This window comes from Peromyscus californicus, unplaced genomic scaffold, assembly GCF_007827085.1.
Source record: "Peromyscus californicus insignis strain IS unplaced genomic scaffold, ASM782708v3 Scaffold_8__1_contigs__length_139910024, whole genome shotgun sequence".
Lineage (NCBI taxonomy): Eukaryota > Metazoa > Chordata > Mammalia > Rodentia > Cricetidae > Peromyscus > Peromyscus californicus.
Window position 1 is genome coordinate 82,836,412 of NW_026294606.1, and position 20,144 is coordinate 82,856,555.

The 20,144-nt window shown below is 41.9% G+C and overlaps 1 protein-coding gene across 23 annotated transcripts in view; it reads right to left on the minus strand.

The window, feature by feature from the left end:
* Positions 1 to 20,144, minus strand: part of Pard3 (par-3 family cell polarity regulator) — a 559,894-nt gene that overhangs the window by 313,821 nt on the left and 225,929 nt on the right. For 22 of the 23 annotated variants that reach the window (XM_052726921.1, XM_052726930.1, XM_052726931.1 and 19 more), the window contains exon 4: positions 1,844 to 2,022. The exons of the other annotated variant lie outside the window; for it this stretch is intronic. In XM_052726921.1, coding sequence (XP_052582881.1) covers positions 1,844 to 2,022 — 179 coding nt within the window. The remainder of the gene's footprint in view (positions 1 to 1,843; positions 2,023 to 20,144) is intronic. 23 annotated transcript variants of the gene reach the window in all.

Below are 20,144 nucleotides of genomic sequence, written 5' to 3' on the forward strand. Positions count from 1 at the left end.
TGGTTCCTTGCAGACTCTTGGAGAGTAAGGCTAACAGCTAAATCAATAAGCATCAACAACCCAAAACTACACTGCCTTCTATGTTTGCCCTTTCAGACTCTTGTCAGTTTTTATTATTATAGTATCACTGTGCTGGGGACTAAAGCCTGGATTGTGTGTGCCATGCAAGGGCTCTGCCTCTGAGCCACCTCTCTGGTCTGATTCTTCTCATTTTAGATGTACATACCCCATGGCTTTTATTTTCATTTGAACTAATACTCATAAAGACAGGAGTTTGTTGGAATGTAAAACAAAATTAAAAGAAACTCCACTAGGAACTTTCACACAGATGCAAAGGATGAGTCAAATCAATCTCAAGCTGTGCCCATTTTGATATTAATGTGATTGGCACTGTGTGGTAACACCTCCACATTTCTCATCACAGACTGTGTGAAATTAATGGCTACAGTGAAACATGTTCACAAAATCTTACTCTGCAGATATAACCATGAAAAATGAAAGCATGGCTTAAAGCTCACTGGGTGAGAGGTTAGAGGCATGGCAGAATGGGATGGTAGGGTTCCCTAGGAGCAGGTGATAAAGGTCCCAGCAAATAATGTTAATATACCACAGTGGATACTGGGCTAAGTAACGTGGGACAAAAAGAGTGAGTTGCACTATGACCAGACAGCGCACTTCCATTCCAAAGGGAAACCTGGGAAAAAATGATGGAAGAAACAGAATAAAAACCATGAAGTGTGCTTTTATACTTCTGCGTATATAATGTTCTAAATTCTTGGATATACATGAAGTGTACTTTTATACTTCTGTATCTATAATGTTCTGAATTCTTGGATATACATGAAGTGTACTTTTATACTTCTGCATCTATAATGTTCTGAATTCTTGGATATACATGAAGTGTGCTTTTATACATCTGCATCTATAATGTTCTGAATTCTTGGATAAACATGAAGTGTGCTTTTATACTTCTGCATCTATAATGTTCTGAATTCTTGGATATACATGAAGTGTGCTTTTATACTTCTGCATCTATAATGTTCTGAATTCTTGGATATACATGAAGTGTGCTTTTATACTTCTGCATCTATAATGTTCTGAATTCTTGGATATACATGAAGTGTGCTTTATACTTCTGCATCTATAATGTTCTGAATTCTTGGATATACATGAAGTGTGCTTTTATACTTCTGCATCTATAATGTTCTGAATTCTTGGATATACATGAAGTGTGCTTTTATACTTCTGCATCTATAATGTTCTGAATTCTTGGATATACAAAAAGTGTGCTTTTATCCTTCTGCATCTATAATGTTCTGAATTCTTGGATATACTTCCTAAGCCAACAGAGGTATTTGCTCACTCCTGTATAAAATATCTCCAGAAGGTCAGGCAGAAAGCAGAAAGAAATTTCCTATAAAGAGAGAAGAGAGAAACCAGAAACAAAATAAGAAAGGGACTTTATAAGGCCACGCTTCCTGTTCAAGTTTTTCTTCTGAGGCTGGTTTACAGTTCAGTGTTAAGGAGCTTCCCTGATGTGTTTAAGGCCTTGGTTTCCATCCCTGGGACCGAGGAAGAAAAAAGAAGGGGGAGGGGCATAGGCACAAGAAAAAGAAAAGGGGGAGAATCATACGGAAATATTATCAACTCAAAACATGGATCCCCCATACTCCATAGACAGCACTGAATTTTATCAGAAAATTAGTTTCTCCTCATATTGATGAGAAAATCACTAACACTCACACAGGGCCACAGTCTGTGCCCAAGGAACACCTGACCCCACTTGACTGGCACCAAAGGACAGAAGATGTCAAGGGTTGCAGAAACAAGTGGGAGTGGTTACCTTCCTGTCACACGTTTTGGGACTTCCAGTGGTGTTCTGCTTGAGAAAGCCAGCTGTCGTGGACCATCGGGTGGGGTTTTTCCTGGAGGGCTCCTCGGAGGAAAAGTTATTATCACTGAGCGAAGTGGAGAGGCCAGTTAAAGCTGGGTCACTGCTCCGGCGGACATGAAGAGGCATATCTACACACACAAAGAGAGGATTGGACTTAGCAGAGATGAACACCACACTAGGAAATGATGCATTCAATGCAAAGACTAGTGACCAAAGACTATTGGTTTTTCATTTTGTAATTTGAGGTTTAATCACATTTATTTATGGTGTGTCTGTGTGGGTGTGTATGTGTCGTGGCATGTATGTGGAGGTTGGAAAGCAGTCTGCACAAGTTAAGTCTCTCCTTCTACCATGTGGGATCCTAGAATTGAGTTTAGATCTTCTGGGCTTGGAGGCAAGTGCCTTTATTTGCTAAGCCATCTTGCTAGCCCAAGTAAGGCTTTTACATGGAGATAGTGGGCCAGCATTCCTATCAGGCTTTCAAATGCCCTGGTGGTGAAGGAGATGGAGGAGAGGTCTAGCTCTGGACAAAGCTACCTAGGCTGGTATTTGGGCTTCAACACTTGACACTAACATGATTGTAAGCAAGAAACCTGGCTGCCCTCTACCTCTAGTTACTTGTTACTGGAATGATGACAAAATAATACCCCGCTTGATAAGGATAGTATGGGGTCTAAATAAGAGTCACTGTCTGGCACGTGAAAAATACCAAATTAAGAGTAACAACCCACACTGCTCTTATTTACCATTATGTCTAGATAAATTATCCCAAATACTATGTAAGACATTTAACAAAAAAAGAAAACAAAATTATTTCATCTAACTTTGAAGTGTATCTACAGAATTAGAATTGTAGAACTTAGACAATGCTTGGATAGTCTACTGAAGAATTACACCGAATGCAGCGCTGTTTTTCTTCAATAAAGTATTACAAGAAAATGCAAAGCACACAGTTGCTTCTTGTCCCTCAGATGATTGTGGCAGGTAATTTTCATTGTCAACCTGAAAAGATTTAGATTCTTCTAGGACATATCTCTGGGCACGGATATGAGGATGTACCCAGAGATGTATGAATGAGAACAGAAGACCCACCCTGAAAGTGGGCTGCACCCCGGCCAGAGTCTTGGACTGAATAAAAGGAGGAAGTGAGGAGAGCACCAGCTCTCTCTGTCTGTCTGTATCTGTCTGTCTCCCTCCTCCTCCCCCGTCCCCTCCTGACTGTGGATGCTGCCTCTCTCTGCTGCCACCATGGCTCCCCATTACAGCAGACTGTTCCCCACATTGTGAGCCAGAATAAACACCCTCTTAGGTTGCTTTTGTCAGATACTGTCACAGCCAGGAGAAAAACAGTGCGTAGAGTGATCTTGAGAGTAGTGCATGATACGCAGGGACCTCTGCTATTTCCTCATATAAATCACTCCATAAACGACCACTTCAATACAATAGTCATGCGGAATTAGGATGTGTCCATATTAACACAATCGGCTGCATTAACACAATCAGCAACAAACTGAGGCCAGTGTCTATCATGGTATCACTGAAGCATGATGGACCACAGCAGAGGAGAAACCTAGGATACAAGTTTTAAGAGTTACCTAAGAGAACCTCTAACAAATGCCAGACATGGTGTTGCACACCTTTAATCCCAGCACTCAGGAGACAGAGGCAAGTGGATATCTCTGAGTTTGCGGCCAGCTTGGTCTACATATTGAGTTCTAGGACAGCCAGGGCTGTATAGTAAGACCTAAAAACAACAACAACAACAACAATAAAAAACCCAAATACATCTAATACAATAGTCCTTCCCAGGAACCAGTAAGCTCACCTACAAAGCCACAGACAAGCCAGCCTCAGAAGTATCCTACTTAATATCCACATCTACACCATGAAAACTTGATAACACTACCGCAACATGGGCAACACTATCCAAGCAAAGAAAGCACTTGTTTAGTTTAACATTGGTTATGGTTATCTTAATTCGATAGAAGGAACACATACATAAAAATTGTAAGATGTAATTTCTGGTTTTTAAGTGTGTATAAATTACCTGTGACAGTCAATATTACTTAAAATTTGCAATTAAAAAATTAAACAGAGGCTAGGGGTTTAACTATGGGTTTGGCAGAATGTACTTGCCTAGCACAGAGGAACCCTTAGATTCAATCTTTGGTACTACACAAACTGTGAGTAGTGACATGGGCCTGTAATCCCAGAACCTGTGGAGTGAAGACAGGAGAATCAGAAGTACAAGATCATCCTTGGCCACATAAGGAGTAGAGGCTGGCCTGGGCCACACGAGACCCCATAAATAGATAAATAAAACAAATAAATAAGAACTATATAGTCGGGCTGGAGAGATGGCTCAGGGGTTAAGAGCACTGGTTGCTCTTTCAGAGGTCCTGGGTTCAATTCCCAGCAACCACATGGTGGCTCACAACCACCTATAATGAGATCTGGTGCCCTCTTCTGGCCTGCAGGCACACATGCAGGCAGAACACTGTATATATAATAAATAAATCTAAAAAAGAACTATATTGTCACCTTTGAGACAAGTGCGTAACACCACACATGAAGATCGATGTGTACTAATACGATAAGGGAAGTCCCCTAGCAGAAGAAAACAAAATTATTCCCTAAATCATTCCCAAGGATTACAATGATGTGTATTTTGAGTAACATCAGTGCTAGAGCTGTTAGTTTTCCATCACTTAAACAGGTCTTGGCACCAATCTCCCTTCCCAGCTCCCAGTGTATAAGTATAAATATCATAGTCGCTCAAAGAGTGAGTTAACAGTGTTAACAGTGGCGCAGCCATAAGGGCTAAAACCAGCACCCACTATCTGGCACAAAATGACCAGAGAAGTATATTCCATCTCACAACAGAAATTTGCTTCCCAGCATCAACATAGGAGGAGGAGGAACACACGACACTCAGGATTCCATTACACCATTACCTGGAACCATCATTTCTGCCTAGACGTGAGCACTGTGATAACCTGTTAACCTGAAACAAACAGAGAAATCACACCTTTGTGGCAATGCAGTATTAGGAAAATTTCCCTTCTATTCTAAAGGATTAGAACTTTCATTAGATCTCACAGCCAAAGTTAATAATTCATGGTGAGGTCACTTAAGACTTGAGAAGACTGCTGCCCTACTATGTACTCAGCCTGTTTGCCAAGCCTGACTTAAAAGAACAACAAAACTTTACAGGTCTTGGCTTTTCCATGTACTTGACTTTTATACCCTAAGCTAATGTATAGCTGCAATCTTAAATTATATAAAGCCGGGCAGTGGTGGCACACGCCTTTAATCCCAACACTTGGGAGACAGAGCCAGGCAGATCTCTGTGAGTTCAAGGCCAACCTGGTCTACATAGTGAGTTCCAGGAAAGGCTCCAAAACTACACAGAGAAACCCTGTCTCGAAAAGCAAAATTGTATATATGTATGTATATATGTATACACACAAACACGCGCACGCTTCAATTCCCTTGATCCATGAGTAATGCATACCTGTGTTTATGTTATGGTAACAGATGCTGAAAACAGCAAATACGCTGAAAACAACTTTATAAAATGAATATCCACCATAAATGTTGAAGACAACATGCAGATATTGCTTGGTAGCATTTGTTTGCTATCAAAGTCAGCTGGAGCCAGTGACTTAATCCCTTATAAATCCCTACTAAAAATTCTGCAAAGTATCCTTCATTCTTTGCCTCATGCGATGCTTTCTGCGCTGTTCGGTAAGAGAGAGAGCAAAGTCCTTTGTTAAGGACACACAGACACAAACACAGGGACAGACAATGCAAGAGAGCCTCAGGCAGACACAGATTCAGAGTCAGACAAGAAGACAGGGAACGATGGGGACACGGGGACAAAGAAGTAGAGAACTCGAATTCCCAAGGGAAAGTGCTGTTTTAATTTCTTTCCCTCTAAGCGACAATGGCACATTCAGGTACTCTGAGGCTACCATTAATGTGTTCAACACCATGCGCATCTGTTCAGTCTACACAGCTGCATTGTAAATAAAGTTGACTGTGGGAACTGGGGGGGGGGGTGTTTGGAGGTGGAGGCTGCTGGCCAAGTGGATGAAGAAGCATGGGGCCACAGAAACCGCACTTTGAGGGGCACACCTGGGAGACATGGATATGCAGTCCCTCCTGTGCAGCCATTAAAGCCATGTTTGTACTGTAGGGAAACTGATTCCAAAGAGTCACCATAAAACCACCCTGGGCATCATCTTTGTGCTACCCTCTAATGCACATCCCGTGCAACGACAGCATCCCCTTTTAAATATTTGAGCACTGTGGCATTCAACAAGGTGAAAGCGAGTAATAATAATAATAACCAGGCTGGTCAGAATATTACAGAACTAAATAAAGAAGTCAGCGGTGAATTCTCACTAGAGGAATGTCAGGCAACCATACAACAAGGTTTCAAAGGCTTTAAGGGGCCATAAGAGCTGGGTGATCACAACAGAGGCATAGCACTGGCTGTCCTAAAACGGAAAGACTCTAGCATTATGGTACTGAAGTACACCAGACACAGGGAAAGATAGCATACTGTCCCATTCACGGGAGAAGCTGACGAAACTGCTCTTGTAGAAGTGTGCACTGTGGGCTAGAAGAGCAAGGAGGAGGAAATGGGTACAAAGACGATCAGATAATGCAACATGCTCTGGAACCTGATAGGACAGTGTGGTTGCTACAGCCAAGAATTTTTATTGTGCATTTCAAAATAGCAAAAGGAAAGGATCCCAAATATTTCCAACACAAAGAAGTAAAAAATGTTTGAAAAGATGGAGATGCTAGGTACACTGTATGTGTACACATATATCACTACACATCAGATATGCAGGGCAGTATCACATTGTACTCCATGAATATACGTGATAACTATGAAAACAGAAATCCCAGTGTGCGTTCACACGCACAGAAATTCAGATCCAGCAGGAACTGATTATCGCCCACTATAATGGCACTCACTTGGAGGTCTACTGGTTTATTTTTTGTCTTGGTTCTATAATTGCATGAATGGCATTATTATGCAGCTTACACAAACACAAAGGTTTAGGGATAGAATTTTAGAGCCAATGACTTCCTTTGGAGGGTCTGAATGATTTTATTTTTTAATATGAGCCCTGTAACAGTCACAATGGAGAAACAAGTAACTCACTTCACAGATAAGCTGGGCTCAAAAATACAGGAACAGCCAACTATGATCACAGATCAATGTCCTAGACAAAAGTTTGGGCTCCTGAGCAAGGCTCATGACTACACAAATCATTAAGTTATTATTCACTAATGTATCAGAAAAGGCATTCTATTTCTATCTACCTATGACTATGAATGTGGGTATCAATTATTAAAGGGAAGAATCTTGTCTTCAAAGCAGAATCACACACACTGAAAATGACATACTCAGCTGCCTCTTTTCACATCAAGGAGCAAACAAACAACACACTAACTATAAATGCAGATTGTAACAGCACACATCTACATGGCAAAAATGCTAACACAGAGAAGAAGAGGCCTATTTGCTTAGTGGAGGGGGTGGGGGTACAAGCATGGATACTTTGGTGCTAAAGAACAGTACAGATGAACAGGCTGAGGCTGGCATGGGTCTCAGACAGTCACCTCAGGACCTGACCAAGTCCAAAAAGCAAGAGCCAGGTGCGGTGATACCCTCCTAATACAACAGAGGCAGGCTGATCTCTGTGAGTCTGAGACCAGCCTGGTCTACACAGTGAGGTCCAAGCCCCAGCTAGGACTTTTCACTCTAACAAAAGAATAGCAGCAAAAAAGTGAGTGAGGGCCTCAAACAGCTGTGGTTTGTACAGCTCATGGCTGAAGGTGGTTACCATTTAATAACTGAAAATGAAAAAATGCTAAATCTTTACTGTTTTTTCATTTTTAAGTAACAATAATAAACCTACTATATGTTCGATAACCAATATGAGTTTATGACAATGTCTTTACAAAAAGCAATCACGAACCCAGAGGAGACAGCCACTGCTTTATGTTTCATACAATAGTGGACACCTGGATCCCATATCTGCTTCTGCAGGCACTCTGCTGCAAAATGGGAAAGCAGAGAGAAAAACCAGCAGCAAAAACGTGGAGCTAGAGCAAGAGCATATTCTAATTGCCTTCTGAGATAATTATGGAGACTCCTCGGCCATACTTGGCGAATGGCAGTTTCTCAAAGGTCAGCTGCAACCTGGGTGTGAACTTTTCTGTCACATTAAAATCTGCTTGTCTATCTCACACTTTTAATGGAATATCTACTGACGAAAAATTCTGCGGCATTAGTCATCTGGGAAATATTAGTTATTGAGCTCTGCCAATCTTCTCAATGTTGACACATTTTCTTTCCTATCAGAAAAATCACATATGTTAACGTCTCTACTGATCTCATTGGGAATGTGTTATAGGGTGGGAAGTTGTCAACAGGAGCAAGTTATGGGTTGGGAAGATGTCAGTCATGCTCATAGTGGGTGTGAGTTTCCTAAACCTGCTTCTCACAAAAGGTTGAATTTTATCTCTGGCAACAAGTCCTGGCAGCTGTTGCCCTTCTTTGATAGGTTCCTGTCATCCACTTGCTAGAAACCATCAGATACCAGATTCTGAATATCCACAGTCCTTCTGCCCTTTTTGAAAATAAAAATACTGTTCCAGGGCTGGAGAGCTGGGTAGGTGAGTAAAGTGTGTGCTGTGCAAGCATGAGACCCCCGATGCTGGGAAAGCAGAGAAACGGATCGCTAGAGCTCTCCGACCAGCCAGGCTAGCCAGAAATGGTGAGCTCCAAGTTCAGCGAGAGGATCTGTCTAAAACAAGGTGGACAAGACCCAACACCAACCTCTGACCTGCGCGCGCATGCACGCATGCACACACACACACACACACACACACACACACGAGCACACACGAGCACACACCATGCTCTCGCTCACTCGCTCTCTCTCTCTTTCTCTCTCTGAATGAAATCTAAAAGGTTCCCAATTCAAGCCATTGCTTAGCTGTTTTTTGAGACAGCTGCAATGTTTTATGCCTGCTTCCCATTCTGCCATTTAAAATCTGTATACTTGAAGTCAGGTTGAAGTAAGGGCTTGCCCTGGTTCATCAAGGGGTAAGCAGTGTGAGTGACAAGCAGGGCTTTTTTTCAACTGAGTGTATGGGGCAAATGAAGCATGCCCACACCTAGCGGCCAGCATGTTACCTTTGGACTGTCCCTACCCATACAGTGTGAGGCAAGTCAACAATACAATGAGCGTTCCTTGTGCCCTTGGGGCTGGGGACTGAGGCCAGGGCCTCACACATGGTGATAGCTGAGTCTATTACCACTATACCCCACCCAGTCCAATGGATACATCTTAATAATAATGAAAATGTGTGATCCTCTGGCCTCCCTGAAATGATCTCAATGACTCATAAGGACCCATGAGCCAGAGCCTGAGAACCACAGGTCTGGTCCTGAGATCCTGGAATTAGTTCCTCTTTAGGGCTTTAGTTCCCAACAGGTACAAACAAAGACCACAATGAGGGCTGAAAAGATTCCTTGAGCACTAAACATGTGATCTCAAACATGTTCATTGCCCCCCACCAGGCTCCTCCATCAAACCTCTTCCTAACAGAACTGATAGCCATCTAGCAACATATCAGAGAAAGTATAAAAAGATCCCAATGCTGCAATATTATAAGCACTACAGCTTGCAAATACCAAAAGCTGTGAGGATGGGCACAAAGTTAGCCACACAGTGAAGCAGGGGGGCATCTGAGCAAGTAGACCAGGTCTTAAGAAAGCTGATTATGATAAATATCTAGACTTTGAGAGGCTTGCCATCTCTCCTCATAGCAACAGAACTTAGTATCATATAGAGAATACCATTGTGCCCTTGTCATCAAGGAATAAAATATGAATGCAGTATCTTTCCTTAGTTTCATTTCCTGCTGATATGATAAAACACCCTGACAAAACCAACTTAGGAGAGAAACTATGTGACTCCCAATTTCAGTTTCTCGTTCATCACTGTGGGGAAGTCAAGGAAGCAGCCAATCATCATACCATCTCCAGTTTGGAGCAGAGAACAACGGATCAACAAGCATGCTCAACTCAAGTTCTCCACTCTTGGAGCCTGGATCTTCTCCCTGGTGGATGCTTCTACCCACATGGAGGGCTGGGCCCTCCTACTGAACTATCTTTATCAAGACAAGCCCCAACAGACATTCCACTGGCCAGCATGATCCAGACAACACCTCACTGACACCCTCTTTCAAGGTGATTCTAAAACCTAAGCATTACAAGACTTCTGCAACTTACAGAGTGGTCCTGGCTGGTGACCGACTGCAGCATCACTAATAAACTGGTGTACTTTATATCCATTACAGAAATTAACAATCACGTGCACTTCTTATCTGATGAAATTCCTCAGCCTTGATTTTAGGAAAAGAGAAGTACTTAAAAATATGATGATAAAACTTTCCCACCAAGTGATCTTCTGATTTATTTAATATATAGATGTTCAAAGTCTGGCCTCTGAAACATTAAAAAGAAAATTCAAAGATAGGCATCTTTAATAATGAAGCTGCTGGCTGCAGCTCAGAGGGATGTGCAGTGGTCCTGGGCCCGGGACAGCTGTGCAGGCTGTTTGATGTCATCACTGCTTTGAAGAAGGGCTAAAGCAGCAATAAACCATCATCCCAGGATTCCAGATGCTCCGTGGTGCTAGTGCACTATAAATATTGATTTGTTTTCCTAGGTAACGTGCTTTTTAAATAAGGTGAAGAAAGGGTAAATCTAATAAGGAATTAGAGCAAATGGTAAACTGGAGACGTAAGTGTTAAGTTAGACTTCCAACTACCTCCTCCTCACCAGGCCGATCGCTGCTTCTCTTAGTTTTCCAGTTGACTCATATGTTATTTAACCACTTGAGGCAATGAATAAACTTGTTCCAAAAAGGCCCGGCACAAGCTGGCAAGATATTTAATCAAATCAAAAAGCATAAAGTTACAAGGTTTCTAATAGAATTTACTATACAAATAACACAATTACTCCTCACACAAAATACAACCATTTCTCCCATCTCCAGGGCCACTACACAGCTCCTGGAGACACAGTTCACAGTGTCCTCCCAACCCTGTTTCCTATGCCACTTGTCATGGCTAGTGCTCAGCCCTACCCAGACTGGCAGTTCCACTGCAGAGTTCTGCAGGAAGACAGTCCCAAAGTGCAGAAAGAAGTTAAGTAAGAAAAGCCTATGGCTTTTTGACTTAACTTACTATAGCACTGCGAGCCTGGTTCTACTCTTTGGAAAGCATATGATGCCTTTCTAACTCATCAATCAAATGCAGTGGATAAGAATTCTTGGTCTGGTTGGACCACAGCAACATTAAAACAAGTCCTGGTATTTGCGTTCTAGGATCTGTTAGCGGAAGTTCCTTCCGATAGTGAACCTTCTACAAAAGCTGACTGACTAATCAGAATATCAATGATTGTAGTGAGCTAGACTGTTGCAGGTCCAGGGCAAAACTGAGCTATCTTAGTCAAAGAGGTACTTCCTGCCCACCTCTCTGTGTGGCCTATTATCCTTGTGACTATTAGGTAAGCCATTCTGGAACGTATTAACAGAGCACTGGCTTCTACCAAAGCAGAGACTAAGAATATCCTCAAATAGTATCTGAGGCCTAGTGCTGCATTTCCCGCTTTGCTGGGACCTGCCCACCTGGACTTCCAGAAATATGTGTGAAAAGTGCCTTGATTTACAATTTCCTTTCTTCTGTTGTTATTATAAATAAATAAATAAATAAATAAAGGAATCGTGACAGTGTTACCATGTCAGAACACAAAATTTGGAGTAACCTGAATATGTGTTCCTGGGCCACGGTCATTTGCATTTGGCCCCTAATAAACCATCTCTTTATTCCTCTCTAGGTGAGAGCTGTGGGATTTTTGTTTGTTTGTCTTTTGTATGAACAGATCTGAATGCTTCGATGCCTCATGCCCAGATGCAGCTGAAGGCACCAGACGCCACAGGTGTTCCCAGGCCCACCCGCTCTAAGAGGTTCCCACAGCTGAATGGAAGCTGTGCTAACATGAACTTCGTCAGTCAGAACTCACCTTCATTATTAAATGCTTCCTCCAGCACAGAAAATGGTACTTGGAAACGTTTGCAAAAATGGTTTATAAATGAAACTGATGAATAAATGTGGCTTCCAGCTATCTCTACCTTTTTTATAACTACTGTCTCAATTATAGTAAGGTCAATCTCTTCATCAAAGAAGAAACAATGATACATATGGGATGGCCCAAGGGGGATGATTTTTTTTAACTGTTGAGAAAAGACTGAACTGCTAGTTCAAACACTGCCAATAATAGATAGACTCCCAGCAATGTGTTCATTTCATTTTATTGCTTTTACTATTAAGTTTGCACTGCCGACCTTCATGGATAGCTGAGTCCCCTTCAGGGGTGCCTGGGTACCACACACTGCAGGTCAAAACCCACACTCCAGGAAGAATCTTACACTCGATCTGAATCAAATCCCTCTTATCTCTACCACTTTACCAGTTCAGTTCAACAATCATGGAATCAAATTTGAAAACTCTCAATTATATCTGACAAGGAATTTGTCTCTCAAAAATTGCCATCGACTATTGATTGATGGGGATATTCTGTAAAGGCTCAATGCTGTCCTTGGACATTTGTCTTCTGCTATCTTATTAAGGGTTTGCAGACGTCACTCACTGTCAGGTTAACTTTTGAGAAGCATTGCTTTCCCATCGATTTATTAATCTAACCTCTAACCTGTAATGCTATAAAAAAGTGTAGCATGTCCCCTCACCTAGGGACTACGGATCTACAACCTTCACTAGCTGATTTTCCATTCACGGATGTACTCCATCTTCATCTGGTCCTATAATTACTCCACCTGCATGATTCTTATCAACTGCTTCATGGAGGCAAACCTCTTGGGATGTCTCCAGACTTCTGCTGTTGTTGTTACTGGGTTTGTTTGGTTTTGTGGTGCTGGGGATGAACTCCAGGCTTCAAAGCTGCTTAGGCAAATGCACTTAGGCAATACACTCCAGACCAAATCTCTACACTTTATTTTGCTCACAAGTGGAATTTTTGTCTTAAAAATGAATCTTCGCTAAGGAAGCCTGAGGACTCACTATACTCTATGCACTCAACTAGCTGCTAGTGGCAAACAGATTTCAGTGAGGATAAAGAGACAATAAAGTAACAGTGCATACAATGTCACCAGGGATTGGTGCTGTGGAAAGCTAAATGCAGTAAGGGCCAATGGGAAAGGAAATACTTTCTAAGGGGGAGAGCAGGACACAGGTTGTCCAGTTTCAGATCAATTTCTCACTGTGGCACCTTGTACATGCTGGCTGGTAATCAGCTTACTTGGCACTAGTCAGCGGCTCCAAGCAGTGAGCAGGACTTCCGGGTCCTGAAGCATATGGCTGCATGTCTATATGTATTACTTTCAATGTGTGGAGAGCTTTCCCTGGTAAACTAATGCAGTCACTCTTCTCCTTAAGGGAAGAGTGATGGACATGCTACTACATCCTATGCATCTGGAACAGGCAATCGGGGTGGAGTCACTGACAGTGCTGGACACTTACTACGGTTAGGAAGATGAGAGGAACTTTAACCACTGACAAGGAATTCTTCAAAGCAACGCTAAGTAAACAGATAAAGGGGTTTTTCCCACTGAACAGGTAGGGAAATTGGGTTTTAGAATAATAAGAACACCTGACTAGAGTTAATTTACAAGAGGCAGTGGAAATAAATCCACATCTCAGTCATCAGAACAAAGAAAATGAGCTCCTACCCAACAAGGGTGGAATGGGAATCCCAGAGCCTAGGGCTGAAAGCCTACCTTGTTCACAAAATTCTCAGCATCCAGAGTCCTCATCACCAAAGGGCAGCCAGAAAGCAAATGCATTTGAGAAGACCTCTTACTGACAAAATAAGAAGGACAGACAGACTCTGTCCCTCAGTTCATGGCCGAACTGGGGCGTCAATATCTGTACATATTCTTGACAGAAAAAAAAGAAGGGCCATACACATATGCACAAATGCTTCACATTTCACAGCTGTGCCACAAGCATGACCTGGGTTAACAGAACCGTGTGAGGTGACCTTAATCTGCACGTTCACACATTGTAACTGCATGATCTTAGAAAATGGGTTTATTTGTACCAAAAGAGTCATTTCAGGCAAATATTTGGTGGGCTAAGGATAATGTCTGACCACTGAGGAAGTGTGCCCTTATGTGGATCCCCTCCTATATCTGACTTCAGATCCTAAAAGTGAAAACCCAGACCAATAGTAAACTCATACCTATGTATATAAATATGCTCTGTGAGAAATATCAATCTTTCTAAACCTTAACTAGTTTGTCGTAAAGAGGATTTGGGCATACTTCATGAAATGCCTGGCTTCAGGGCACTACCCAGATGTATTAAGGATTTAGTGTAAGGTTAGTCTAGGCATGTTCTCACAAGCCCATGGTCAACTCTAGCGAGCAGCCAAGACATGGAACCATGCTGACATGCACTACAGGTCAGGCCTGAGGATCCAGCTAAGAATACAGATTCCAAAGCCAACAACCACAGTGGGTCTAAAATTATGTGTTCTCTAGCAAGTCACCAGGTAGCGAGGTGGCTAGGCTGCCCCATACAGGAGCCACTATTGGGGGCTATTTCACTGAAGTCTCTTTGGCTTTATTTCAAAGCTGGGAGGCTATGAGGGAGCAGAGATTACTACTACTAAATCCTTCAGACGTGTCTCTGAAATGTTTCAAGAATCTGGTCATTTTATAGATCAGTTAACTTAGCTAGATGAAAGTATAACACCAAAGCTATGATTTGATACTCTCAAATATATTAACCTTTTATTACTGCATAAAGGACAAGATCACAGGTAGTTCTATTTCTCTCAGCTTTCAAAGTTTAAAGATGGAATAGTTGGTCTACTTAAAGAATACAGGGAAGAAGAATCTGCATTTTCTAACATCTAACAGAATTTTTATGACATATTTTATGTTTATATTTGCACCTTGGGGAATCACAGTTCATAGCTAGACTCCCCAAAGAAATAAACAAATATTTACATATGACTTTGTTTATCAAGGTGCTATATTTAACACAACCCACTATGATAATACAAATGTTATCATAATCTGCTACAAAATAAAGTTCCAGTCACAATCAAAGCAGTTAACAATCCTCTATTTAGTATGTTGAGAGCATCAGAGAGTTGGCTGCTTTTTAATTGGGGAGATAAACTGCTTTAATATTGATGAAACATTTCTAATATTTAAGGAGCACTTTTACACCAGTAAATCTAAACAACTTTACCTATCCCTCTGCCAGCTTGACAACCAAGCAAAAAGAATTCAACCCAATAGTGGTTTCCTAGGCAACGAGCAGAGAGAGAATCACTGGGGGGAAAAAATCGAAAACAAGAAAAAGCATTGTGGCATTTCCAGTAGGCTTAAGAAATGCATTCTAATTGTCCAAATGTCACAAAGACAACAATATTGAAAATCATTTCATTGGAAATGATTCAAAAGATAATGCCATTTTCATTGTAGCAAACGGGGTGTAGAGAAATAGAAAAATTAGATTCCCTTCCTTTATTCTGAATTAAGTAGGGTCAGTCATCAATCTTGTCTGATTTTATGAAATTTATCTACATTAGTACAGATTTCTAATATGCCTCCTTATTTCCCTATGGCAAGTATGAGCTGACACTTAACTATACCAAGAATCACCAGGGTGAGGAGACAGTGCTGTTTAGATAAAGCCTCTGGGCATCTCTGGGCTCACAGAGGCCCCCATACATGCTTAGGTCTTCATTCAAAAGGAAAGCCCTTTGTGATGGTTATATTGATTATCCATTCGACAAGGTCTATAATCAGCTTGGAGACAAACCTCCGGGCATGTCTGTAAGCAATTTTCTATGCTAGGTTAATTGAAGTAGAAAGACCCAGCCTAAGTGTGAGCGGGATCTTCCTAAGGGCTGGCTGGATATAAAGAAGACTGACCATAAAGGAAGCAAGCAGCAGCATTCATCTCTGCTTCCTGACTGCAGATGCAACGTGAGGAGCTGTCTCGAGCTCCTGCGAACACACCATCCGTACTCTGAACTACAATGGACTGTACTCGCCAAACTAACCAGAAGAAGCCACTCACTCCTTAAGTTGCTTCTGTCCCAGCAGCAAGAAAAGTAAACAGTGTGACCCTGGAAAACAAGTGAGCCCCGGCTGAGTATTCTCTCTTGCCCCTAGTTTCCTCCTTTGTGACACAGAGGACTTGGATTCCACCTCACAAAACTTTTAGCTTGTGATTTTGAGAGCTGAAGTGCTGAAGGAGTGGTCTGTAATTCTGCCGATGAAATCAGTACGATGTTCTAGGCTTGGGAACTTTCTTTAGAAGCCTTGAACTTGAGTTAACCTTGAGGAAGCAACATTGGAAACACTATACCACACAGTGGGTTAAAGGTCTAAATTTTTACCAGCGTTTATAACCTAGATTAAAAAGAGTGTGATGAAAGCCCTCAATCCACGCTGAATGTCACGGCAGTCCTATGAGACACTCAATATTGTCATCTAATCAGCCTTCTCAGAGAAACACTTCGCTAATTTAGGAACTTGGGTGGAACTGATCCAGTAATTCAAAGCCATGAATTCAGTAGCTGCAGTCAAACATTACCAGCAGCATCATGAGAATGGTACTAATAGCCAGTGAGTGAATGGTGTGCAACCCTCTGATCTGGGTGTCCCAGTGAATCAATGTGCAACCCTGTGACCTGGGTGTCCCAGTGAATAGGTATGGAACCCTGTGATCTGGGAGTCCCAGTGAACAGGTATGCAACCCTGTGACATGGGTGTCCCAGTGAATAGGTATGGAACCCTGTGATCTGGGAGTCCCAGTGAATTAATGTGCAACCCTGTGATCTGGGTGTCCCAGTGAAGAGGTATGGAACCCTGTGACCTGGGTGTCCCAGTGAATCAATGTGCAACCCTGTGACCTGGGTGTCCCAGTGAATTAATGTGCAACCCTGTGATCTGAGTGTCCCAGTGAAGAGGTATGGAACCTTGTGACCTGGGTGTCCCAGTGAATCAATGTGCAACCCTGTGACCTGGGTGTCCCAGTGAATCAATGTGCAAGCCTGTCACCTGAGTGTCTGGTTTCCTATGTATGTGTTCCCCTTTTCATATATGCTTGCTCTCTTATAAAAGGTAAAATAGCCGGGCGGTGGTGGTGCACGCCTTTAATCCCAGCACTCGGGAGGCAGAGCCAGGCGGATCTCTGTGAGTTCGAGGCCAGCCTGGGCTACCAAGTGAGTTCCAGGATAGGCGCAAAACTTCACAGAGAAACCCTGTCTCGAAAAACCAAAAAAAAAAAAAAAAAAAAAAAAGGTAAAATAACAGAAGGCACGAAAACTACTATGGAACAAGTTGATAACTTGTGAGAAAAGTGAACTCCAGGAACAGAAGCACATATGCTGGAGAGCACATTCTCATAGTTTAGTTCACTCGGGCATGCGTTTCTTTTTTGATGTTTTTTGATCCAGCTATCTAGACTCTCTCACTGGTTGCTGAAAACAGTAGAGGAGGTCACCATACTCTATCCATACAACACATAAAGTCATCTCAAAGAAGATTTACACAACACTGCCATTAACAAAAATCTGAGCCAGGCTTGGTGGCATAGACCTTTAATACTAGCACACTGGAAACTGGATTCCGAATTCTAGGCCACTCCAAGCTATAGATACAAAATCAGAGGTGAACCTGGGGTACATATTGAGACTGTATTTTTAAAAGAAAACAAAAAACAAAAATAGTGTTCCCTAAGAGTCTAGCAGGCTGGTAGGTGGGCTACAATCCATGCAGATCTCCAGGGGTCTGACAAAGCATGCTGATAATGCAGTACAGCAGTGAATTTTCTCCCACTCCCATGAGCCAGCACAGCCAGCTTCAAAGTTCAGATCTGATCAGATATGGGTAAAATTCCTTTCCTTTTTCATAGTGTTAACTTTACATTTTCCTTACCCACATTTTTTTTTAATTTCCAAAAGAGTTACTGTTATTTCAGACATCACTATGTGGTGTGGTTTGAATAAGGAATGTCCCCAGCGGGTTGGCACTGTTTGAGGAGGTGGTGAGTACTGTTGGGAAAAGTAAGTCACCTAGGGATCACTTTGAGAATTTATTGCCTTGCCCCATTTTCAGACTATGGGCGTGCTCTCTCTTTCTCTCCCTCTCCCAGTCCCTCTCCCTCTCCCTGCTTCCTACTTATGAGTGGAGATGTGACCTCTCGGCTTCCTGCTACAGCTGACCACTACCATGCCTTGCCCTCCCTGTGGAACCATAAGCCAAAATGAATGCTTTCTTCTAATAGTTGCTTCTGGCTATGGTATTTTATCAAAGAAAGAAGCAAACAGCAAAAAAACACAACTGTTTATGTTTATCAACTAGAAGGATACTAGCAACGTTTTTGGGTTTGTAGTACATCAACTATGTCTTTATACAAAGGACAGTAAACTTTGATGTGTCACAATCAACAGGAGACAAGGTTGGGATGTGTCTGGTGTAGAGTGTTTGCCTCACATGCACAAAGTCCTGGGTTCAATCCCAAGCGCCATGTAAACTGAGTGTGTTGGCACAGGCCTGCCATCCCAGAATTCAAGAGGGAGAAAAAGAAGTAACAGGAGTTCAAAGTCATCTACGGCTAGACAGCAAGTTTAAGGCCAGCCTAGGATACACAAGATCTATTTCAAATAATAATGATAACAATATAATAACATATTTCATTTCCTGGATGAACTGACTCTAACATCCAGGAAATAGTGGATTAAAAAATATATGGCAAATAGTTAATTAGCATGAATTTATTCTGAGCAATTGTCTTTCAATTACAAATCCCATAATTCACAGGAGGCCAGGCACAGAATACTACTCTTCTTTGATGAAAAGAAAATGTGCCCAAACTCAAAACCCTTTGAAATCTCAGGTTTCATAACCTCTAAAACAAATTGTGGTTATGAATTATCATGCCCCAAATGGAATAGATTTGCAAATAGTAGACAATGTTTTGACAAACCACATTCCTTTTACACTTGCATTCCTAAGAGAACAAGGAGACAGTCTACTGAGAAGCCACAGTAATCATGACAATTTTGCAGAACACACCAGCAGCAGAGGCCGGTGCAGGCCAACACATCTCCACTCAATCAAATGACTATAAACCACGTTAAATATTTTAATATGACAGTGAAATCACTAGAAATGAGCAACCAAAGGAAAAGAGACTTCTTCAGCCTCTCGTCAGGGAAAAATCTGCTGCTCACCACTTGAAGCTCATGAAGAAAGTGCACCAACTGCTATTCTGTGGAACCTTCCAGAAAGATCAATCATCAGAAAAAGCTGACACATTCCCAGAAGGCAACAGGTATCTTTATAATCCCAATTCACATGTATCCTTACAATTTAAGAACTCTGTAGGCTTAGCGTGTCAGGAGCAATGGAGAAAGAGAAACAATGTGATGGAGGAGTGGAGGCGCTGGTACGGAGAGCCGTGCTTGTTAGAACATTGTTTCCCTCGCCTTCTTAACCCAATGAAGGTCTCGTTATCAGTAATTCATTCATCCATCCGTTCACCTTTAATATCTCTCCTCCACACACACACCCCTCACTGATACATGCTAAACTTAGTCCAGATACCTCAAAAATGAAAGTTTGTAGAAACCAACTGTACCAACTTTAAACTCAAAATCTGTGATCTGTCTCTGCTCAGCATGACATTTCTAGACTAGTTCATATCACTGAATTATTAAATTGTCAAGAGCTGATTGTTTAAATGAAGTCATCACTAAAAATGAAGTTGCATAAACATCCAACTACATATTACAACAAAGGCACTCAAAACTCAATCTCACCATCCTCTGTGCCTGTTACAGCTCTGACATCTCTAAAATGAATTAGTCATACAATAGCTGTTCGCATCTGCACAGGTCTACTTCACTGGTGCTCAGCACAAACCACCTTAGATTTCAGAAATCTGGTTACTAAACTTACCAGCATGTCAACAGACCCACAAAACCTAGACAAATTCTCTCTTCTCAAGTCGCACTAAATAAGACACTATCCAGACAGTTCTGGCCTCCAAGAAGTAGCGTGAGGGGTAAATCCAGGACTCCAGGCAGGCAGAGGCATTTACTAAGCAA